Source organism: Larimichthys crocea, chromosome XIII (assembly GCF_000972845.2).
Source record: "Larimichthys crocea isolate SSNF chromosome XIII, L_crocea_2.0, whole genome shotgun sequence".
Taxonomy (NCBI): domain Eukaryota; kingdom Metazoa; phylum Chordata; class Actinopteri; family Sciaenidae; genus Larimichthys; species Larimichthys crocea.
Window position 1 is genome coordinate 26,878,454 of NC_040023.1, and position 26,177 is coordinate 26,904,630.

A 26,177-nucleotide genomic window follows, 5' to 3' on the forward strand; every position below is an offset into this window, starting at 1 on the left:
AATATATATATATATATTACTTTTTGTATTACATTAAGAAAACCTTCATCCATACTTTCATGACACTTGTGGTCCTCCATACACAGGGCAGTAGGCTGCAGCCTGTCTGTTGTCCAAACTACGTTGCACAGTTTGGCTCCACTAGGGGCAAAAAGTTTGCACTTGTTGACGTACTTCAAATAGTTCCTGTTTCGGAATGTGCAGAGTGTTGGAGGATTTTCACACCACGAGTTAAACGTTGTAACGTTTTGCCAACACTGCGCTTTGTGCAATGACTGGCAGCCTCGCCACACTGTGAGCGCTTTGTTTTTACTCAACCCAGCGAGCTTTCTGCAGCTTCTCCTGCTGTCATGGACTACATATTTTCTGTTACGGGCAGCGGCGTGAGGGTTGTCAGAGACGCTATCTCTCACAGACTGTGGCCTGGACCCGGACAGGACCCTGTCCAAATCCAACAGCACCGTGCTGGGACAACACACGACAGTGTCACCATCCAGTCCAGACCAGGTTAGTGCCAGTTCTGTTAGCTGGCAGTTTGGGAACACGTCAGCTGCTTGGAGAAACCAAACCTCCAGAGCTGAGAGCCAAAGTGCCTTTAAAACCCGCTGAAACTCAACGTGTCGCTCGGTTTTTGAAGCATCAAGGCTCACACTAAAATTCGGCCGTATTCTTTTTTTTTTTAATAATGTCACTTTATTGTCGCATTTTTTTTCTGTTTCTGTAACTGTTTAGTTGAGTTGCTTCCGCAGCTCTGTCACGTAGTGACAGCGTGACGTGACGTGAAATCTTACTGAACTCACCTAACGGTGTTTAGCATGATAACATAATATCACGTGAATTAATATGACATTTAACGACTCGAGTTTGGACGAAGTTTGCGACTCAAACACATGCTGCTGTTGCTGTCAGCTGGAGTAGTAATGTTTGACACATGGTGTGTTAAAAACACTGAGGCTCTGTGGTGTGGAACAGTCAGAGCAGAGCAGGTCAGTCACATTGAGCTAGTGAACAGATACACAGATATAGTATGTGCATACATTTTCTGCTGGTCACAGCTGAGAGGAATTACATGGAACCACACCCACCACACTCCCTCCTTTCCCCTCTGCATGCCTGTACTTTGCATGAAACTTCAGATTCTTACGTGTCAGTTTTTGAGTAATCATCAGGCTGCACACAGGGATGAAAAAACATGTTACAACACATGTTGAGAAAGAATTACTGGACAGTGTCCTCACAGGGTCCCAGAGCTCGCTTCCCTGCACGATTTCCTATTTTCGAACCCATGTTAACTCATGACAAATCGACTATATTCATGTCCTCGGTGGTTGCTCTCTGCTTGTCCAGATTTGTTGTGAGGACGCGCTGCCTGTAACAACTGAAGCATTTCAAATATTTCAGATCAGCAGGCAGTGCATGCTTTAACCGTCCAGCCAGTAAGTGAACAAGTATGTCCTCGAGGCTTTTCACATCGGGGGAGTATCTCCATGTTAATGAAGATTGGATTTCTTCTCTCTCTCTCTCTTTCTGCTTCACCTCTCACACATAATTTATTATGAGAGCCATCAGCGCCTTCTCCGACTTTGAATTAAAAGCAGAGAAATGTGGCGCTATTCAAATGAAAAGCAGAAACGGATCTGAGCTCTCTCTCGGCCACGCCACGCGTCCAGATATCACACGGAAAGCTTTGTGCTATTAGCTAGCATTAATTGCCTTCTTCTGAAAACACACAAAGTTGTGTGAGGAGTGAGGGCACACTCCCACCCCGCTCTTGTTTAATGTACATGAGGGTTTGCAGCCCATGCAGAGTCATCAGGCTCCAGAGCTTGGTGGCAGGCAGGTTAATTGTTCGATCTAATTAGGACAAAGATTAATCAGATGCATGCTCTGCTGCTCTTGAAACGCCACGGATGGCAGCCGGGTTCATTAGCAGTCTCTGTGCCTTTCTCTTCCAGCAGCACCGTAGACCGCTGGGGCGGCTTGTGTCTGCAAGCTACTGCCCCACTCAGGGGAAAAGAATGAGACTAACTAGACGTGGAGTCAGGTAGTGGAAGTGAGAAGATGTTAGAGACGAGGGTGGGCGTGGAGGCAGTGAGCGAACCATGGGTGGGCACTGCACTGTTTGACAAGTTGAACAGTGGTAGGCCCAGTGGCAGCGTCCACGCTAACTCTTAAGGAACAGGCTTGTGATCCTCACTCACTGAAGTAAATGCCTGCACTCGGAATGCTGTGTCAGAAATGGGACATTCCTTTGTGAGTTCATATTACCTGGAGCAGAGGCATTTCTGTAGAGAGCAAAATGTGAGGCTTATATGTAGTTTATTATAACCGAGGGTTTGTTGCTTCACTTTCTGAACAAGTCTGTTTGTTATCGCTATTTTGCCCAAGAAATCAAAGAAGCCATTCAGATCCAACATGCTAGATCTCACCTGACACAGGCCCTGTGACCTCTCCTGCAATAATCGACCACATCTTGCTGTCACATGACCAAAGTTCTACATTTAAGCTACGTGATGATGCCTGAGGCAGCTCCATCTGCTGAATTAATACTGTGAAATGTGGTTTAGGGCTGAAATGAATGATTATTTCCAGTATTGATTAATCCACTAATTATTTTCTTCATTAATCAATGAATGGTTTGGTCTATAAAATGTCAAAAATATATACTTTTCTTAAACCCACGATGACTCCTTTAGATTGTTTTGACAGACCAAAGTCGGAAACCCAAAGATATTTATCAATTTAAAAACTAAATTCATGATAATTTCTCAGTTCATCACATCTGCTTTAGTGTGACATCCATGTGAAAGCCAGTCAGTGGAACTTTAGTTATTCTGTGTCACATCACTGTTGTTTGATTAAAAGAGGTAACAGCTCAAACAGGATGCGTTGCCTAGACACTGTGGTTGCGTCTACAAGCATGTGAACTTATCAGTACTTTCAATATCTGATTGTGGGTAATATTTGAATACTTTTCTCTTTTTTTTAAGTTATTTTCATATACAGCTGAGCTAGTTCCAGTACATGACAAGGAAAGTTTGGGATCCAAATTTTAAATTGAACAAACAAAACATCATGGAGATGTTACAAAGAAGTTAGATATGGAGCACCATATGAACATTAAATACATTTACACACACCTTTATTTAACCAGATAATCTTGAGATCAAGAGCTCTTTGGCAACAGAGAACTGAGTACAGCAGAAAAGAAGACAAACATAGTTGGACAGGAAAAGGACGTAGAGCATCAGTTGGAGGTGGAGAACATTGTCTTACATGTTGGTCTAGATAACTCTAAATATGTGTGTTTACTTACATGCTATTTATCCTAAGAAAACTACTTAAAAGTTTGCATAAACGTCTTAAAAGTCTTGCAAAGGAGCCCTCAAAGACTTTCTTTTTTCAAAGTGGGACAGCTCTAAACTTTTTCAGATTCTTCAGGAATGCGTGTCAAAAAGTTCACATGGGTGGTCAGTGGGACTGAGAAGTTGTTGCTCTATTTTGATGGGGAACAGATCGCTAGAAAAGAGACAAAAGTAGACATACAGTTTCAGATGGTGGACATGTCACAGCTGCAACATAAAGCTGCTATCTAACGTACATACAGTAGCCACTGAGTGGAATAGCCTTGCAGAGACTGCAAACTCCTGCAGGCTCACCTGCGAGGAAGCAGAAGTACCAACATAATAGAGAGATTAAAAAGAATGCAGACACACAGCAGCAGGATTTATTGGATCTACTGTAAACCCAGAATTGCCACACCTGCAGGCGAAAACACATGTGAAAACACATGCTACAGTACAGCATGTCCTACTGATCATCCTCCAATCATCCGGGCTCTGCAGTAATCAACAGCTTATGACTCTTCCCTGGATGTACTGAGAGACTACACTGGTTGAACAGACACACTAGTGTGTATGCTTGTGATAAGCTTTTTTCCCCCTCCTCTGATTTGATTATATAATCCTGTGATGAAACTTGAAAGACAGAATACTCTGAAAGGTACTTCCTCATTTCTAGTTTTCAGGGTATTGTAAGGTATCACAAGATCACAGATTGTGATTATGACTGAACGTGATGTTTGATTTGAAACCTTTCAAACTGGAATCTCAGCCATAACACACAAAATTGTTGCCACTGATTCCAATTACCAATCATCTATGAGCTATATTTGCCAATTTAGGCCGATATGGATCATATTTAGTTTAATTATAGTAGCTGGTGTAGCATGGTATGGTTGGAATGGAATAAGATCTTAGTGACTAGCCTTTGAGTGCTCTCCATTATAACAAATGCAGACTGCTGGTAGGAGCTTCAAGTGATCAACAACTGCTAGGCTAAAAACAAAGCTTAGCCAGTCTGTTGTAGATCACATTTTGGCCTTTCTCGTGGCTCAATAACTGACTGATTATTCCATACCGGATGTGTTTGATCCACTAATGTTAGAGACAATACAAGATGAATAAATCTGTTTTCGTTGATCATCTCGCCTGGAAATGAACCAGCTGTATGTTGCTGCTATGCATCTGCAAGGTCGCCATCTGCACCGTTGCCTCATTAGAGACGTCAAGATCCACTATTATACAAACCATCCTCATTGTCATTGATCATTTTTCATGACTGGGGCCTCAAAAGTATTAAGCCTGACCTCCCAATCACATTTGTTTTACTAAATATCAGCTGATAATGTCGATTTACCAATCTGGGGTTCCCTACTCGTCATTGGTTGCGTATATATAGGTTATAACCAAATCATTCATTTTAGAGACCTAAAGAGGCTACTTTAAAATCTAATAATTAACAAGAAAAAAGCTAAATGCATCTTAATTGTCTCACAAGCAGTCCCATTTATTGGACCACTCCTCTAGGACACCCCACTGTAGAAAATGTGGAACAATAGATGCCATTGAACTAGACTAGAATAAACATGGTCTGGAAATGTATTTTCTCTTGCCTTTCATTATACAGCTTTTATGTATTACTTTAAATACTGGAATACACACATTTTGTTATGTATAAAAGCACTACTGATCTAACATTAGGTTAATTTTGCACATGCCGACATTGAACTCCTTGCTGCATCTCTAAGTTCTCTCTGTCCCCCAGGGCGTTCACTTATTTGTCAGTGTTCACATTCACCCTAAGGCTGACACTAGCTCTGCTGCAATTATCTGGATGATTCAGAAAGTGCAATCTGCTGATGTTCTCAGCACTGTAATAGGTGATTTTAATCACCTTAATTTCCAAAAAGTCCTTGAGCAGTTTGTCTCAGTGTGTCATCTGCCCTGCATGGCATTACGAGACTCTCCTGGGATCTCTTATGGCTCTGTCAAGGGAACTTAAGTGGTAGGGGTCCCAGTGGGATGACTGGACGACAGCACAGTACACCTGTCTTTGCACTTAGAGAGCTGTGTTCAGGATCTGAACCAATGATAGCTCCTTGACTTTTCAAGGATTCTTTGTCCACACAAACTGGACTGTGTTTCAAGGGTCAAGAGTATCAATGAGCATACTAATACTGTATCTTTCTCCAAGGTCTTTGTCACCAAAAGGATGACGGTCTGTCCTACTAACAGGATGATGATTCTCCTCTGAGGAAAAAATAGAGAGGAGGTCAGTTTAGAAATAAAAACAGACACAGAGCCTAAGTTAAGTAGCAAAAACTTTAGATTGACGAGGAAGGAAGGACTGCAGCACACAACAAGATGTCTAACAGGGGCCATGGGCCTACTCAGCTTATGGCCACATAAGCACCACACATGTTGATTGAAGGGGGCATGTGAAACAGTTTCAACAGCAGGTGTTTCAAAGAGACCAGATGATCAGCACAAATGCTCAGCACAGTTGACGTTTAAGGTAATTAAGACCTGTTCCGACTCTGCTGCGACGGCATCTTTTGCATCATTCCAGCTGAAAAGAGAATCCAGGCTTTGAAAACACGCAACCCTCTTTTTAAGGATCCCACGTCAGAGATTTCTAAAGGGATGTTTTGAAGCTTAGATTGGGGTTTGCCGCCTGCAAACTTCCTGAACGTAGTTTTCCGTTTGAGTTTTTTTTCTTCAGAATTTCTAAGCTGGTGGAGTTTTCTTAGGGTGGCTCTGTTAATCATGACATAGAAAGCAAGTCTGTCTTTTATTGACTCAAATTGGGATCATTTCACTGTCTTTTATAAGTTAATCAGCGGGAGGTGGGGCCGGGGTGCAGAGACATTTGATCAAGTGTACAAATGACTGTGTCAGGGAACACCCGGTGATGCCATTTCTCATGGTTAAAAAGACGTCAAACTTAGCATCAGAATTGCTGTGGGGCAAATGCAAAACTTTTAGAAAGTTTTCAAGACACAACACACCATCGGAGACAAAGAAGCAGGGTTCTGAGTACATTTAGTCTAATCGTGTTGGCTGCCAATGATCACGAATGATGTATTTAATTACCAAGAAATAAAAGATCATTTTGCTTGGTCAAAAAGCCAATAAATGTGTTGAAAAGGCTATAGCTAAATGTATTCTGAGATGATGATTGTCAGGACAGTTAGTGCCATTCGCTATTGTCCCTGTCAACTGAGTGTTCTGTATGTCCTCTGGGCACACAGTAGAAAGCCTAACCTCAGCAGAGTCAGGCACTAACTAATCCTCACTGCAGTTAAACTACTTCAGTCAAACATTAGACTAAATTTAGCTTGTGTAAATAATTAGCTTTGCAATGATCGAGAAACCTTACACTGTACAGCACTTAAGTATTGACTCATAGTCCAGTCCTATGGTTACATGCCAAAGGTCACTTTTTAAAATCATATGTGTTATACTTGTTTGTTTTGTGCTTCATGAGACCAGAATGCAGCCAAACCTGTGTATTCAGGTTTGGCTGCATTCATGTTTGTATTCAGACACTGGCCCTTAGGTTATTTTATAATGGGAACCTGGTTAATCATTTTAGTTTTATTGCTGATAATTGCATGAGGCTCAAAATATAATTGCAATGTTGACATTTCAATATTATTTAAAATGTTAGTTGTTTAAAGAAGCCCTGAATACATTTGATAATGAAATGAAGATTATATTAGTTTGCAATTATGACGTACAGATGTATGTGATCCATAGAGAAGATTGTGTTACTGGAGTTATAATGTTCAGTTGTATTACACCAGCAGTAGGCAGTGGAGCACAGTGTGACTTTTTTCAATAAGCATGATGGTTTGATGGAGAAATGGCATATTGTCACATTACTGTCATGGTAAAGATGAATCACTGAGTTGTTGTTGTGGTAGCTAGAGCGAATGTACATTATGCATATGTATCATCGTCATCAATCCAGCCAGTGCGGCATTAGACATACTACATACATAGAAATAACAACCAGTTTGGTTTTCCATCCTTCCTCTTTCTAGTTTGTATAAATACCTGTGGTTTTAAATGTGCGGTCCAAGGGAAAGAGAACTTAAAAAGCAGATTTCTACTGTTACTATCAACTGTTCACACACTCTCCCTCGCTTGTTGTATTGTAGAACATAACCGTTTAGCACCAAAACTGCCTGTAAGATGACTTTTTTTATTATTGTCAAGGAGAGAGACGGTTCATCAAGTTGTCAAGTTTCGCCCCCTCCTGTGTGTGATAGTTAGTCATGCAGATGGATTTGAGCAGACGCCGTCTTCAGTTTTTCCTCTTAATCTCAGCAGACCTGTCTGAGGAAATGGAAAGCAAGCTGTCTGTGTCGGTGATACAGCTTCTGTTTCTGGATGGCCATTACAGACTGTGGTTAGACAGGAGGTGCACTTTGAGGAGCATTTCACATTACTCACTTTGCTGCTTGTCTCTATTTAATGCAGTAGTTTTCATACATTTCATTTGAGTATAAGTAACAATATTATAAGTTTATCAATAAAGGAATCAAAATGCTGTCATGGTGCAAAATGACCTCGTTCACATTGTTATACTGTTATAAATCATGATCTTGCAGAGTTAGCTGAGATCTACATCACTGTCATGTCATGCATGTTAAATAGCTAACTGTAGCCTGTTACTGTAGCTTAGCACAGAGACTGGAAACAGTGAGCCTAGCTCTTCAGCATACCAGCAACAGTAAAGCTCACTAACAACATGTTGTTATATCTAGTTTGTTTTAATTCTTACAAAAACTGAAGCATAACTGCATTATGTATGTAAAGTTTGCTAACCCATAAGCTTGTGTTTGTACCCAACCAAGTAAGGCTACAGCAGCAAAACCACTGAATGCATTGATTTGAAGCATAAGCTAAGGTAGTTATTTCTTCTTCAGTTCCATAGTCTTGTTTTCAAGTAACTTTAAACTACAATAGGCTATTTCCCTCTGACAAAGCATGACCGTGTGACTTTTGAAAGAAGAGATGGCACATTCATTATCTCACAAATGAAAAGTTGAATTCATCAGTAATAAAATGCTCATGCTCAATACCACACACATATTTGCTGCTCCTAACTTCCTTGGTCTGGTAACACCAGTAGAAGGCTAATGGCTAATGTGTTAAAAATAGGTAGACGTTGCTTTAGTGAAGAACAATACTGACTCTTATATTCCACATCAGCATTTGCCATTTTTCCATACTGCAGTAGCTACTGTTGGAAAAAGTTGATGTACTTATTACCTGTCCAGCAACAGTTTTATTTGCAGAATGTACATAAAAATGTGACTATTACACCAGTGCCCCCCAGTGTATTCCTCCTTGTACCTGCGTTTGGCCCGTATTGTACAGTAGCAGATTCAAATCTCGACTCCTGAGCAGGACCCTTTTGCTTTTGGCTCAATAAGAAGATCTGATAATGCAGAGTTTGTGTTTCTCATAGCTGAGCTCATCACTTCTCTTGCTATTGATTGGAGCTGTAACCTGAGAGGTTAGTGTTGCTGCCGAGATGCAGAGTGCCAGGGCTCCAAAGGGCGGCGTAAACCGATAAAGATTCGCTTTTGTATCGCAAAGGTGGATGACACAAGTGTGCCCGTGCCAACCCTGCTCCTATTTCTATCATCTGTTTCCTACCAAGAGTTAATTAAGGGTGATTATATAATGCTAATGAATGGATGCTGACATTTTTGCACATCATCAGACATCACTTGAGTCATAGTGTTGCATTACTGTCATGGTAAAGATGAATCACAGAGTTGTTGTTGTGGTAGCTAGAGCTAATGTACATTATGTATATGTATCATCGTCATCGATCCAGCCAGTGCGGCGTTAGACTTCAGCCATACCATTCATCATGTCCCCCCTTTACCCCACCCCCAGCTCCCTACAACACCCAGACACACCCTCAACCCCCAACTTTGACTTGAAAAGAAATATTGCTCAAAGTGCAATACCCTTAACGGCAAAGGTTGGAGGAATCACAGTGTGATTAGTGCGCCAGGAGTCTGAATGTGTGTGACAGCAGGGAGGAGGAGGATGGGAAGTCTGGAGCTTAAGCAGGACCTCCCTGCAGTTTTCACTGCGTGTTAGCGAGAAACTTTTGCCATTTTATTTTGGTTAATGGTCTGCATCAACGATTTTTGCCATAACCCATTAATCTTTCTTATTTGTCATTTAAAAGATTCATCATTTAATAGTTTGTAAAATGTCAGAAAAATGTCTAGCACAATATTCATGTCCCCAAGGCATGGATGGGCAACTTTTGAAATGTTTAGATACTAGTGCCAATATGTTGGCCAACTTTTTGTAGCAAAGCAACTTATTTTGAGCGATATAAACATTTTTATATAAATTCCTTCATTTACCTCAGCTCGTGGCATACTTCTAGGAGTGATAGGGTCAGTTGCTCTGCCACATTTGTCTATACTAAAATGACTATTGGATGGATTGCCATAGTATTTTGTACAGAAGTTCATAGTCCCAGAAGATAAATCCTACTAACATTGGCGATCCACCGACTTTTCCTCCAGCACAACACTGACACTAACATTTGTAACTATTGTTTTTTACTGAAATGTCTACTATGGGGTGGATTGCCATGAAATGTCGTACAGACCTTTTGATTACAGAATTGTAATTTAATGCAAAGTACTTTTATTTTTTTAGGTTAGACATTCAGTCTCAACTATACCATCAACTGTTTAGTGCTAATTAGCATGCTAACAAGCTAAGAAAAAGTTGGGGATCATAGTGAACTTTATACCTGCTAAATATCACTGTATAAGCTTTGTCATAATGAGCATGTAAGCATGTAGATATTAGCATTTATCTACAGCCCCACAGAGCTGCTAGCCTGGCTGTAGACCCCTTATTCAATAAGTCTAATGTCTCAAAACATTTAACGTTTGAGACATTAAATGTTTTCTGCACAAGCAAGCACTAATCTGAACGTTAAGGCCGCCTGATGAAATAATGTAAATTTTATGTAAATTAACAATTTACATTCAATATTCAAGGGTCATGAATCTGAGCGGATATTCCATGACAGACTGACTTGGCAAGTTTTGATATTTTTTTGCTATGGACATATTTTATTCAGCTCCAAAGAAGTATTGAGATTCAGTACCCAGCTGTAGCCCAAGGTTACCTCTTTTCATTACTCGTTTTGTCCAGTGGTGCAAAGCACAAAGATATTAATGGTACTGTGATATATAACAAAGAAAAAGTACAAATCTTCACATCCGTGTAGCTGAAACAGAGAAATGTTGGGCATTGTTGCTAGATAAATGGCTTAAACAATTGGTCAGTTCATATTCATGTTGAAGTGTTTCTGCTACAGTCATGGATTAATGCTAGGTGTTTGAGAAGTGACTGCCCACAAACAAACAAGCGTAGATGCTGCTAACATCAGCCATAAATGGTTTATCCTGTCATCTGTTGAGTAGTTTTGAAAGTACCTACTTTTTTCCAAACAGTTTTCCAACAACAGTTCTGAAGGGTTAAACCTCAGTTGCATAGCTGGTTATGGTTAATCTATCATTATGATCACAGTGAGGTAGTTGTGCTTGCCCTACTCACCCAGAACAATATGATTTGAAGCAATTTTCCCACCAGTGTTGACTCCTATTGTATAATGCAGACATTTTCCTTTTTTTAAATTATTTTAATAACACCTTTTCCCTTTCACTCTGCACCAGGTTCATCTCTATGGAAACTGTCATGTACACTCTCTCAGAATATTAATTAAAATTAGTGCGTGTTAGCGTTAACACAATTCATTACAAACCAGTGTCTGGCTTTTAATGTCGGGAATGTGGAAAGAGAATCATCTCGCAGTGTAAAGAATTTAAGCCACATTACCCACGACACAACAGGAGTGTGATTAGCCGACATGGGGAGAGTGTTAATGAGAGGACAGGGCAGATCCAGTGCCTCCTGTTCTAGCATGGACGTGCCCACACGCACACACACACACACACACACACACACACACGCACAAAACTGCAGTTCAGCAAAGTTTCTCATAAAAGCTGAGTAGTGTATAGGCTGGTCTGCGGAGGCTGGCAGTGTAATATAGAGCTGAGTGGTACTGAGAGTGTTGGCAAAAGGGATGTTGCCTGTCACACTGTGTTCTCTGTGTTTAAGTTGACAGCTCACTAGACCCATGTACTGTATATTCATTACAATGGAACGACTAGAGCCTTATGCTATCACTATACTAGAGTTACACAGCAATAATGGCCTGTTTCTTGAAACAGTGCTGCTGGCATTTTACCTCTATTCTGTGGTATTCATAAGTCTTCTGAGACAATGGGACTGTTGACTAAGAAAGTGGACATTTGCTGTTGTTGGTATGACACATTGCCTTTACATGAGTTAGGATCATGTGTAATTAGTGATTTGTGTAACTGCTTTACTGCAGGTTGGAAACATTCAAAAATCCTAAGAAAATCAGCCTTGCTTCATTGAATGTGATCTGGTCATTTGCCTCACTCCTTTAGTGTTCAGCTCATACTCGTCCTCATACTTTTTGTCCTGAAGCTGATAACAGTATGAACAAGATATTTGCATGTTGCATTGTGATTAAATGAGGACTGTGTGTGTCTGTCTGCAGCCAAACATGAATTGAAAGATTACTCTCTCAAACAGCATATCTCTGTAGCATCCACACACAGGCTTTGGCACCAGCAAGACTTTATACACACACACACACACACACACACCATCATGCCTCTCAGCTCTCTGAATTAAAGTAGATTAAAACTTTTGCTTATGGTATGTAAAAACGTGCTGTAGCTTGCGCTACATAATAGATGACTTCCTTTTGCACATGAGAAAGAGGCCCATGAAACTTGCTCTTCTTGGCTGTAATAAAGTTGTCATGTCCACCTAACAACTTGGTGTTAAGATAACAGCTGCAGCAGCTTAGCTTTAAAGCCAGAATTTGTCAATGTGTGATAGTCAGCACTTTTTGGCCCTGTTTTATTTGAGTAAGCATTCTGCTGCAAAGTGGCTGATCGCAGTCTCTTTTCACTGACTCTTGACTTCAAGTCAGTAGTTACGACTCTATCTATCCCTCTTGGCTGTAGCTACCTGTCAGGAGAAGAGCATTCACAGTGTTTTTTATTCCCGTGTTTCTTAAAATAACCATCCATGATGACCCAACCAGGTGCAGCAATCACTGGCTTTGAAATCCACTTACTGGCCCTTGCGTTCCCTCCTCCCCACCTAAATTGTCATATGCTCAAAATTTGAAGGATGTACAAAGTGTGATGTGCAAAGCAATATTGTTGTGAAACAGCCTTATTAGTCACTTTATCATGAGCTGTGCCAGAGGGCTGCTGACGTCGTCCAGTTACTTTTAATGCAGATAGATGTTAAAGTCAGAACCTACTTTATGTGTATCGATGCATTCTCATTGTGTTAGAGGACTTGTAACAAAGTATATGATACATACTGTAGGTGTAGCTTTGCATACAAGGAGCTGGACAAAATAAGTAGTACAACAAATTAATACATTTTTGTAATAACTGATTGAAGTGCTAAGTCTCAAAAGTATTAGAAAATGAAGTGGAAAAACACCATGACATTTGGTACAGACATTCATGGTCCCCAGAGGATCACTCAACTTTTCATCTAGCACCAAGGTGGTAAACATTACCTCCTAAACCTGTTAGTTTTAGCATGTTGACATTAGCATTTAGCTGACAGCACGCTGTGTCTAAGTACAGCCTCACAGAGCTCCCAGCAGACTATAGGTGCTTAGTCTTGTTATCTGACTATCTTAGAGTGCATATTAGTAGTAGCCTATATGATATATGATACATTAATTTTAACGAGACACCAGATGGGTCTGTTTTTGCAAATTTACCAACTGACAAATGAAAATACTTCATCACACTGGTGCAAAATGTCTAAATCCAGAGTTATACTTTAGCACTTGTGGTTGCCTACAATGGAAACATTACAAGCTACAATACTGTAGCTCTAAATTTAACAACATGATGCAAATGTTCTCAGAAATTACCACAGAGTTGAATATCTCTGACACCGTCCTGACAAACACTAACTAAGCTTCTCAAAACACAAAGGTGGTATGTGTTGCAGTCATATTGCATAATATTTTACAGGTATTACTGTTGTTATGTCCAATCCTTGTGTACAACAAACTGCTGTGCCACTGACTCTTTCCTCAAAAGTTTGTGAGGGAGGGAGGAAAGTCTCCAGTTCTCTAACTAGTCCTGCGCAGCACCTGTTTTTTAGGGCTTTTCTAAAAATAACACCTGGGGAAGGGCTGTATAGTCAGCAGGGAAGGAAAACAAGAGAGCAGAGGGAAATTGGCTGCTTGTGTATTCTCTCAGACCATGAGGGAATGTTAGTCAGATAGTTGTTGACTCTACTATTCCCAGTCTGCTTCAGTTTGTCATAGGACAATGTGAGTGGAACCATATATTTAGCAGCCGTGATTCATACTCAACAGATTGCTCGGGTACAGAGCACAGCACGTTTAAATACAGTAGCATTTGCATTTAGCTCTAGTTGAGAATCATTAAGTTTCTTTGCATTCCTTGGCAACTGTTAGGTTTGTTAGGTTTGTTAAGTGTCTAAATTCCCAACGGTTTAAATAGCTTTTCATCGTTTCTTTAGTTTGTGAAGCTACAGTTCAGTCACAGAGGACATCAATGGGAGGTATGACAAAGTTGCTGTAGTTTTGTTCTTCACAAGCTCCTCATAGTGATGTCCTTGCAAGAAATTATGTGACTGCAGTGTGTAACTGCATAATACTTGTTGAATAAAGCATTCCTTTTTGAAGGATAGGCAGGGAAAACTTATGAATGCATGTTCACACGATAGATGTATGTTTTTGTTTATCCTTTCCCTTTATCAAATACAGATTTTAATTACCAATATCAATATTTTCTTCTGTCCTCAAGAAGCTTTACTTCACAAATATGTCACTCAGCAGGGTGTTTATCACAGTTTTCATGTCACAGACCCCCACATAGACTATTAAACCGAGGAGCTGCAGAGAGATGAGAGTCAGACCTGCTACAGGACTATAAAAGTCACTCACATATTTTATATTTGATCATTTGTGGACGTCCGTCAAGGACAGAAGTCCCTCACTGGTGCCAGCTGTGCTCCTGTCTTGTCCAAGGTTGTGTTGCCATGAAGCAGTGTGGTGGCCCACGGTCACACATTTTTTTGTTAAGTTGCTCAGATAGGCATGACTTCTTGTGACTGTTTACATCCAGGATCGGTAAGAGGCAGCCTTTGTTTTTCTTGGCACACAGCAGCTCCTTTCAGTGTCTGAGCGTGTCACACAGCTTCTCCCACAGTTGACCCAGTGTAATTGTAATTCAGCCCATTAATGAGCCAAGTAAAATGTTCTTTATGGGAAACGACAACAGTAAAGGAGCTTACACTGTGGCAACTGTTGTTTTACTTGGTTGAACAACAAATTAGATAACTAGCGACCTTGGCTCACCTCTGCTGGAAATTTTTCCCACTGTGCTGCTCTGCAAAGTTAACTGCATATACTTTATCTAGACTGGCGTTAGCCACAGATCTATTAGTTCATGCCTTTACCATGCAGCCTCTGCATTTTCACATTTTCCAGCCATTTCGAGCATGTAGCATGATCCCTCATGCACGTGATGCAATGTAAATGTGTTACTGTCATGGTAAAGACTTTAAAAATCGAAGCTGAAATACTGTCCGCTGGTATATTGACCACAAAAAAACATTCTCCACTGAAAATCAAAATTCCAATATATCACTGTGTCTCATGAAACAAACAGGCTGTGATTTGTGGGCTTAAGAAGAAGCTTCCCTCTAGAAGCCGGGCTTATTTAGAGACAACAGATGCTCCTGGTTTCCCGTGGAGTGGGATGAAACTAGAGCCTTTGTTACTGAAGATGCCCTGGTGTTGAGCTCCGCTGTATGTCTTAAGTGTGAATAAAATGCCCATATCTTGTGCCACCATCCATGGAGAGGTTTAATTTTAGACCAATCACTGGCTCACCATGTGCGAACACCCCTGCAGCTGTTAATGCATATCTGTTTTTCTCTCTCGCTCTCCGTCACTCCTCTCATTCTGTTATTATTTGGGAGTGCGATCTTGTGTTTAACTCTGATTGTGCTCAGCCTGCATCACTTCAGTGTTTACAGCTGTGTGTAAGCATATCGAGCCACGACAAAAGCAAGACGATGCACAAATCTACGTTGTCCTTGCAATCCTGCAGCTAACAAAGCAGATCAACACCTCGGCTGTTTACCAACCGAGTCAGGTTACATGCAGTCTGTCCCACTGGCATGACCTGCAATTAAGCAGAGACATGGTGGATTATATTTCATAACAGGAAAGCATGGAATCACAGTTATGATGTGTTGACTCTAAATAGCAACTAAAAGGCGTCATCTACAGTCCACAGGCCGGGTTTGTGTTCTTCCACTGAATGTAATCATCCTCCTAAGGTTTTCATTTGGATACTGAATAATTGATTTGGCACACGCCCACAGTTTGTGCAGCCATTGTGTCCTTTCTCAACCCAACTCCTTATCCAACGTTTTCATCGCGCTACAGGTTATTTTATACACTACCCTAGCTGGGCACTGTTGACAATATCAAATATCACAGATATTCCAAGAGAATGCCTCAATGAAGTGCAAATGATCAGAGAGGATTGTTGGTCCTATTGAAAGATAATGCACCCAAAAGGTTTTGAGAAAGGATTGATAATGAAAATATAATGACTGAGCCAACAGGGACATCCACTGTTGCAACCTGACATGATAATCACGTGTTTTGGAAATGGAAGTTCATTCCACACTAATACATATTATTCTTCTATTTTTTTTTTCTTCTAATCTTTGCTTTTTGATTTTCTTGTGAAATACTGGATTATCTAATAAAAATATAATACTTGATATAGTTTCACATTTTCGGAGCTCTGATCTGAGAAGGGTGAAATCACTCCTTCCTGTAGGGGTTTTATGGTTCCAATCAGAAACAGACGAGTAAAAAAACCTGATCCAAAAGGGATTCCAAGCACACTTTGACCTGATCTGTACAGAACTGACAATAATTAGACCTGGAAACCCAAAAAGAGCAGCGATAACAAAATATTGTCAAGAACAAATGAAAGTAATTCCAAAAATAATTATTTTATAATGATCATTTGAAGGCTAATTTCTAGAAGTTCTTGTCCTCTCCTACACCAACAATAAAACGTTCTGTTGCCAACTTTGTGATACAATAGATAATTTCCCAATCAGTCTAAAGGTGAGAGCCATACTGGAGAGATTGTTGAGTGTCATTCCGAGATCATCAAATACTACTGTCGCTTTGGCTTATGCCAGGTGGGAACCAAACCAAGTCTATCGGCGTGAGCCACAAAACCCAATGTTCATGCTCCCAGTTCATCAAATATCAAATATAATACTTTGTGTTGGTGGCTGAAAGATAGTTGATTGTAGTAGGTTACTTACCATAACCACAAGCCTCGTATTTGATGAATTCACGCTTGTGAATGAGACTCAACAAACTGTTTATCCAGAATAATGTGCACAACCTTTTGATATATATTAATCTAATTTAAAAAATAATTGTTATATAGGCGCCCAATTTCCTGAAATGTTCTTTTCTGTGGTGATTATGACGTACCACATGATCAAATTGGTTACTATTGTACACAAAATCCAAGACCGTATCCAGTCTCATTTGACAACATCTGTATTATATGCATAGATTTGCCAGCCTAAGCCTACACTCCGTCAATGTACCTATAATATCGTCTTTACAAGACAGATATTTACACCCTAAGCAGCTCTGATTTCCCCTCTGTTTTCACTTCCTACCAGGCAGTCCTGAGCCCCAGAAATAGCAACACTGGTGTATGACTCATGTTCTGAGCTATGTGAGATTCCTTATGAGAGACACTGATATAGAGACTCATTAGTCACGTGAAACACCTACAAAAAAAAGACATATAAGAGAGGCATCTGAGTGCACCGGGTCAACATATGGCCAACATAAACTCTGTTTACCTCCTCCAATAAGCTCCTTTCTTGGCTCTCCCACCCTACACAGCATTGTACGTTATTCCTCATGTCCATGCTCCCATGTTCTCAGCCGAAAGTCACAGTGAGCCCCTTTTCTAGATCTTCTCCATTCCCAAGAGTTCCCTTTCAGTTTCTTTCATCTCCTTCCTATCTCTTGCTTCAGTCTTTCATCTACTTGCTCCAATATTCCATCCACCCTCTTGCTTTCATCTCCATGCATTCTCCAAACTGCGCCCAGCCCCCCAGCTTCTTCACACGCTTTCCTCCATCATCTTCTGTCACCTTCCACCCTTTTCTTATTTGTTCTCTGTACCCCCAAAACTAGCCATCTCTACCATATCATATTCGTTTTACTCTCTGTCCTCATCTTAGTCTTAACCATCCATCCTGGATCTTCACCTGCCCCTTCATGTACCTTGTAGTACCTTCCGACCCTTCAGATCCTTTCACAAAAGTAGGAAATCCAGAATATTACTTCTTGCCTAAAAACAGCTGGAGCTACCACTACAGCTCTACACTGCCACCCTCTTCTTTAGTTGACGCTTCCCCATGTTCCATCCCCACATTACCCAACCAACACACCAACACGTAGCACCAAACCCTCCCTTCTCCTCCATTCACCCTGTAGTTCAGCCCCCACTTTCCTTCTTTTCCATCTCTAACCCCCACCCATACCCCTCCCTCCACCGCTTCCCAACTGAATCCGTCATCCTCGTCTCCTCTCGGGCTCGCATCCAGAGCAGCAGTGCCCCGATGGAGGTCAGGCTGCTCTCTGTCTGCTGTGAGAGGCAACAGGGAGAGGAAGGCGAGGTGAACCGGTTTCAGCGGCTGTCATTGCACTGCACGCACGGTGGGCAAGGAGGAAGAAGGGAGAGGGAGAGAGAGAGGACAGTGTAGAGGGAGAGCGAGGGCAGGAGGGTAGAAGCAGAGCGAGAAGGAGAGAGAGAGAGAGAGAGAGAGAGAGAGAGAGAGAGAGAAGAGAGAGCAAGAGAGAGAGAGAGAGAGAAAGAGAGAGCAAGAGGGAGAGAGAAGTGGTCCAGCTCTCACAGCTCACATCGCTGGCTGGCTGGCTGGCTCGCTCACTGTTGACGAATGAGCTGTCTACCCACGGGGCTGGGAAACGGCAGCTTGTGACAAGCTGGGGAGAGAGGAACATGAATGTAATGCGTACCTTGCCTCGCTTGCTTTCAGATACCGGCCAGAAGAAGACTCCAGAAAAGAAGGATGGAAGGCGCATGTCGTTCCAGAGACCCAAAGGGACCATTGAATATTCTGTGAGTAACGCACACAACAACTCTGCTCTTTCTGTGTTAATGTCGTTATGTGTTTTTGACGCTTTTCTTCTTCTGTGCTGCTGCTACTGCTTCTCTACGTGTGTGTCTATCTGTCTGCTGCTGGTGTTTTCCGTAGCTCCGACTAGCTCCGGCAATATTCTAGCTGTAGCTGTTGTGTTTGTGTGTTGTGAAGGCATCGTGTCTGACCATGCTTAGTAGCTCATTAGTGAGGGGGAGAAGCATTTCATGGATTTGCAAGTGTAACACGTGTACCTCATTCTCAAACTGTTTACATAAAGAGGACTGTGTGTGTGTGTGTGTGTTTACTCTGACCTGCAGGGTAGCTGATAGAAAGCTTATGGAAACAGTATATCCTCTGTTAAAGACTCCCTGTGCAGCAGCACAACGCTCAGCTCCATTTTGCATGTTGATGTATAGAAAGCAGAGAGGAATTATAGCAGCTCTGTAAAGCTCAGGACGGACGAGCAGGAGCACTGTCAGGATCTGTGTTTGTTTTCCCGTTCGTTCTCCTGTGCCACATATCGGAAAGCATTCCACCACAGAGCTCGCCGTGCTCGCGAATGACCTTCCAACTGCGTTGTCATTTCTATTGATTTAGCTGTTGTGTAGGAGAAGGGGAGGGAGGGGTGAGGCAAGAGAGAGAGAGGGTGAGAGGGAGAGAGAGAGAGAGAGAGAGAGAGAGGGCTCTGGTTCCCTGGCATGAGCTGAAAATGGAGCCCGTCTCTGCTTTGCCTGGTTGTGTTCTTCAAATGACCCTCAAATCCAGCTGCAGTCAGACTGCTTTTCCTTGCCTCTCTCTCTCTCCGTGGCAACAGTGAGGAGTGGGATCGCTGTGACTCAGCTCCGGGTGTCTGCTGAAAAGAGATGATGGGATGAAGGATAGAGGAAAGAAAGAGGGGAGGGGGGGGTTGTGGTGTCTTCGCTGACATTCCAGTCGCTTTTCCCGAAACTCCTCTCTTTTCGTTCCCGCTTTGCTCCGGGCTCCGGCACTGTGATTGGCTCCCTTTTCACATCTCCTCAACACCTCAGCAACACCAACACCACCTCCACATCAGCCACCTCCCAAAACCTGTCAGTCATCTAAGACTTGCTGATTTACAGGCTCCTTGTTTATCTTGCTGGGGCTTGAGCAAACCTAAACCAACGACAACAAGATATTTGTCAGAGCTGAAGTGCCGTGTCATGAGAGCAGAAGGAGCCACAACGAGTCAGCAAGTCATAAATGTTGGTGGCGTGGCAAAATAGGGAGAAATTTAGCGTTTAGGGGCTCATATCTCAATCACACAGCATACCAATCATGTTCTTGTCAGCCATCAGTCTCTCTTGCTCTTTCCTCCTTGTTAAATCCCCCACTCCACACACACACACACACACACACACACACACAAGATTGCAGCTAGTGTACACACACACACACACACACACACAAGATTGCAGCTAGTGTGATGGATGGATCGAACACTGCCAATGATTATGTCCTCTAGACTGACATGCTGCAACGGCACATAGCAACGAGGCTTAGGGCCGAGGAGAGCGTTTAAGGTGGTATAACACAGCCCTGCCTTACACTGTGACAGACACATGGTTGCCACTGTACCAGTGATTGAGAAACAGCTTTATCTTAAACTCATCTCCCGCGCCAAGGGGACGGCCAGCGACGTTTCCTTATTTCGCTCTCCAGCAGATAAGTTTATAATCTATCGCTCGGCGCTCACAGGAAAAAGGAGGGTTTCCTTTTATGACACCTTATCAATACAATCTCCCTCCCTCCCTCACCCCTCCCTCACCTCTCTACCTCACACGCAAGCTTCTTTCGCTGTCCCTGTTTTTTTGTTGTTGTTTTTTTACGTATTGAGAAATAACCTGAGCAGCTGCAACCCATCTGCCAAGACACTGATAACGCCAGTCCATTCAGCCAAGTCCAGCTATTGGCTGACCTGCATCCAATAAAAAATTTTTTAAAAAAAACCCAAAGTGTTTGAAGTGTGTGGGAACAACAGAGATAGATGAGGAGACAGAATAGACGTAGATCAAGAGAGGCAAAGAGCAGCACAGAGGTGAGAGGACAGCTAGTCAAAGTCAAGCAAAGTGAAGAGCTGAGAGAGACGTATTTATCTTAAGACACATTAACTTCGACGTAGATGCTCCCGTTGGGATGCTATTTTGGATTTTGCCTGAACTCCAGGGATCCTCAGGGTGTCTTGACTAGCAAATAGCTGCAAATATGATTGGGGAAATTTTGATCTATTGCTGTATGGGTGTTCATTTCGTTGTAAGCCTGAGGGGAAAACACGCACCTATTCTGGTGAGGTGCTGACTTGCAGGCAGGCATCAGAGCAGGAAAGCCAGACTTGTCTAATCATGCCATCATGGTGGCACAGGGATTCTAGGATGCTGACATCTCCAGTTAGTTCCCACATTACCTCTCTTTGCTCGATGTCAAATAAAGTCATATTTTCTCCCAAAAAGTCCATTATGTTTCGTACCTCATCAGACTTCTCTTTGTGTTTTTGCCACATTCCGAGATATCAGAAATGAACATGTCGTTCAGTGTCATCATAACCAGAAGCAATCATGGCCCAAACTACAAAGATAACATCTACATTGTGATGAACTGTATTATTCTTTAAAGTTGAGTCATATTGAATTTTTTTTTTTTTTGGCCTGAACCTCCCAGCCCACACTGTTTCAGTCTATTGCAGTGCTCTCAGTAAAACTGGCACCGCAAAGCTCTCATTACATTTTGTATAGTGACACTAGAGAGCAGTTTTTGGGGGAAGGACTTTCTGGATTCCAGTTTGTAGGCCTGGGAAGAAAAAAGGAAGCCTGTCAGCATTCATGATGTTGTCGCTCTTGCCAATAACATGATCAGTCAGATAGCGTTACAAACTCTGTGTGTTCTAGTGGGCTTTTGTAAAGCCACCGTTATTGCCTAAAATGTGCCTCACTTTTACAGCATCGTTCTGGGTGTTATTTTAAATATTTAACCATACTAGCGGCTATGGCTCTAGCATGGCAGTGTTAGTCGGTCAGTCCACTGCTTTCGTCCAGACTGAAATATCACAGCAGTTATTGGACAATAGAATTCATACAGACATTTATGGTTCCTAGAGGATAACCACTAAATACCTGTTGTTGATTCCTGAATGCTGCCATGAGAATGGAACTTGTGTTATATGTGTCATGTTTCAACAGCTAGATTAGCATGAAATTTCACATTTATTCACATTTGAATAATTGTAATAACTTTGGCAACCCCCTGACCTCTCTTCAAACACCATAATCAGGTCAAAATCTTTGTCCAGTACTTTAATTTATGAACAAATACCTGCAAAATGAATAACATTCCCATCAGCCTTTGCGTGCTCAGCATGTTAGCATTGCCATTGTTATGGCTTACAACACTGCTGTGCCAAAGCACGGCCTCACAGAGCTGCTAGTATGGCTATAGAGTCTTGATTCAATACATTGACAGACATGCTTTTTCTACAAAGCCTCTTTATTCTTTCAGCAAAACAAGACAAAATCTCTCAAAGTGTTGCAAAAACACAAGGAGCCAAGCAGGAAGTTCAATGAAAATGGCAGGAAATGGCAAAAGCATGACTCACTTAGAGCTGCTGGCACATTTCGGTCTGTCCCAAAAATATACATTTAGGTTCAGTCCTCGGCTAACAACCTGTCTCCACACAGTTAATCTCTATAAATTCTACTGTGCTGTATATGAACTGCAGTGTGACATGTCAACATGTCATGAAAATAATGTGTGATAATGACAGAGCCATGGTCTCTCAGTGTCACCAGTCTGCAGGTTGAATGGATTTATGCTGGGCTTAAACGAGCCACGGTGGGAATTAGAGGACTTGGGGACGTTAGATGAGTCATACACCGTTCACCATATGAGTGCGTGTGTGTGAGTGTCCACACAGAGAGAGACACACACATCAGCTGCAGCCTTTAACTCCGCACCCTCCTGACAATCAGTGCTTCTCTGAATCTCTGATTGCATTATTCACCGCTGGGTAGCAGAGGAGATCCCACTGTTTGAGCTCGTTCACAGCTCCCTCTCTGAGAGTAGGGGACCAAGTCATTGGATGATGGGATTGGAGGGGTGTGTAGATGATGCTGTGAAAAGAGATGAAGGAGGGGATAGAGGGGAATGCATATGGAGAAGATGGAGGTGAATGAGTAGAAGAAGAGACTAATACACCGTCCAGATGTCAGCACTGAACATGCGCCATGTTCGGTTGTTTTAATGTTGAAGCCTGTGATTCTTGCTTAAAGTTATTAAAAGTGATGCTACAGAGGTTGTAGCACTGCTTCAGTTGTATTTTCACTTGCAGGTGATAAATAACTTATTTTATTGTCATCCATCATTATTCACAATCAGCATCTCAAAAGCATCCACACTTATTCAGGATTTGAGCTAGAGTGCGTCACTGTGACAGTGACTCTTTAAAAAGTCGTCCCCTCGGTATAATCTCACTGCGCCCAATTGTCTCCATAAAACCAAGAAAAAGGATCAAATGCCGTTAGCAAGTCTGTCATTTTTAGATTCTTATAAGCTGTATCAATATTTATTTTGTTAGTCAGCCAGACTTCAAAAAAAGGCACTTTGGCTGTTATCTGGTAAACATGCATCACAGAGCCAGAGTCAGTCTCTACGCTCTGTCAAAGGTATTTGTAGGAAGTGAAATACCATTATTTGGTACTTGAAAAATAAGCGAGGATTGTATATCTTTGGTGTTTAATAAAAAATAAAAAAAAATAAAAAAAACAGAGTCATGAGTCTCGCTCAATAAATAGTCTAGCGTTAGATCCCTGAATGTGTTGATAAATTAGTGGAAAGGCTGAAGCAGGAGGTCAGAGCCTGGCACACAGAGGGATCCATCACAGCTTGAAAGTGAGACAGCAAACTTGCTCTGTGTCTCCTTGAAAAGGTCGGAATAATGTGACTTTCTCCCCTGTCACTTATAGAGGGTCTAAATTTAGGTCTGCAAACGATCAGCAAGGGTGTAGTTGCACACAATAGACATGCCATTAGGATAGTAACGACAAAGTCACCATGGCAACTGTCATGCTAAAGCTGGGCTTCATCCTTCATTATAAAATGAGAAGCGATAGCTGCTTTGATATGGCATTATGGGTGATTAAACCGTACGCTGTTGAGTTTTATTCCTTGTTTGGTGACGACGCAGTGGATTCATTGTTTTTTTTTCCTCTTTGTGACTCATTTTCACATTTTTCACAGAAAATCCGAGGAGGCCTCAGAGCAGAAACAGGTCTGTGGAACAGCCACCACCTGTGAAAGGTTACTTTTAAACACCTTTCTGCTTAATAATCTGAAGCTCTGAGATTGCATCTTATTCTCTTGGTCGACCTTTTTGCAGTAGCACTCATAGATTTGCTCTCACGTTCCATACTTAATGTTCCTACAAAGATGCCAGCGGACTCTTTAATGGAGCTATTAGTCTTTGGCTGTCCGGTCCCACTGCCTTTTGTTGAATCTGTGCGTCCTCTTATGTTCAACAAGGTGACCATTAGCTAGATGTCAGTCACTCTCAAGATGGCTGCCACAGCTTTCCTCTACCCTTCTGCTCAAAAGGACGAATGTCACCCTAAAAGGAAGAAGCTTAATTATTCATCCCCAGTTTGAGATGAATAATGGGTATTATTGATCCGGAGGATAAGACGATAGGGGTGCACCTGTCATTAGTGGCTATGATACTGATTGTGATTACACTCTCTCTTTCTCTTTCCCCCCTTCCCTCGTTCGTCTGTCAAAGTGTCAATAACAGGTCTTTATCAGTGGGTCACATTTGCATGTCCCCTGTCCTTTGTCGCTTAATTAAGTTAGCGATAGCTCCTCTTACAGTACAATCAATGGCTGCGCCTCTTAGGTTCTGTGAAGTCACATATACATGTGTCGTTTTAGTGGTGTCCTGGTGCTTCTGTGACGTTTAAAGCTAGCCGTGTTGCTTTCCTATGTGGATGGAGTGATTAATTAAGCTTAAAAAGCAAACTTGAATCATGCTATTATTACACCACATTTGGTGCCAAAATCAGCCCACCACCTGGCTTTGCTTTGTTTACTTCATTGAACACCAGATATTTTTACCCGTATTGATTGGCTGAGCTCCTGATATAAGAACTACCAGAGCAGCTATTTGAAACAAGAGCCAACAGCTGTCATAGGCCACGTTAAGCTTTAAATATCCAGTTTGTGGAGCAAAAAGCAGAGGTTTCTTCCATATAAGCCAAATATGTGAGTTTATATTGCAGAATGCTGAAGAAAGCCACATAAAAAACAGTGTTTTAGCAGCTGTAAATGTCCTGTAGACCTGAATGTCATATAGGCTGGCTTTTGTACTGCGCAACAGAGGAGCTATAAAGCTAAAAATAAATAGTTCATAGATGAGACGGTAGCAAATAGCACCTAGGGAGAATCGATGCTCTGTGCTGAAGCCGCCTGGATGAAAGGCTCTGACACTGTAGGAGCCCTGCTGATTATTAACTCTTTATGTTCCTAACTAAACAAAAAGCACGACTTTTCAATCTTAAAATGACATCCATGTACCAACGACATCATCCAAAAGGATAGGATGGGATGATTGAATGCACACACCCCAGTAATGATTTTGAATGCTTAGCCGTACTTATTATGCTGCCATTCATGGCCGTGTTGTAAATACACAGCTAGTCTGTGTTTGTGTGTGTCATTGTATTGAGTCACAGAGACTTTGCCACACTGCGGCTGATCTCTGTGACGCCCGCTGTGAGACGGGACATTTATCAAGCTGACACGCTGTTGTCTGAATGAACAGTACGGCTCCCTTTACACAGCTCATGAGATGGCAAATCATGGGGGACCTTGATACCGTCATAGGATGTCTAAGCACACTTGTTAACGACGCCGTTAAGAGGAGCTGGTTGAGATGGAACACTTAACTGTCGCCACATCCTCCTTATGTCTCCTGTGGCTTTGCTTTGCCGTTTCCTCTTAGTCACTATGGTGAAAGGTACCAAGGTATTTTCTAGTTTTTGTCACCACACTTTTTTTCTCCTGTGGACTGCATTTCCTGATTTGACCAGCTTAAATCCAACCAGATCTGAGATTGGTGAGTGTGTTGATGTGCAACCTTGTATTGACTCTAGGGTTTGATCTTTTTCTGTATATGACGTGTACATGCAACATAAAGAAACCAGCTTACATGTCTTTGAATTCTCAACAACTCAGTCTGTGTCATACCTGTATAAACTGAGCAGCCTCAACAGTTGAGGATAAACCCAGTTTGGTTTGCTGGTTTTTGGCTGTCAAGCTGTTAATACTTGACCATGCATGACCGTTATCGGACTTTCAATTCAGCCTACCTTTACTCAGCCAAATTTTCTGTTTTACTGACTGATATCCTGACCTGGATACCTGTCAATTATCATAGTTTTC

At 41.9% G+C, this 26,177-nt stretch overlaps 1 protein-coding gene across 4 annotated transcripts in view; it reads left to right on the forward strand.

Annotated features, from left to right (window-relative positions):
• oxr1a (oxidation resistance 1a) overlaps positions 1–26,177 on the forward strand; it is a 151,558-nt gene that overhangs the window by 87,658 nt on the left and 37,723 nt on the right. For 3 of the 4 annotated variants that reach the window (XM_010740084.3, XM_019256538.2, XM_019256540.2), the window contains one exon: positions 18,633–18,715. In XM_010740084.3, coding sequence (XP_010738386.3) covers positions 18,633–18,715 — 83 coding nt within the window. Of the gene's footprint in view, positions 1–140; positions 508–18,632; positions 18,716–26,177 lie in introns of those variants that run through there. The other variant, XM_010740085.3, reaches the window with a different exon arrangement.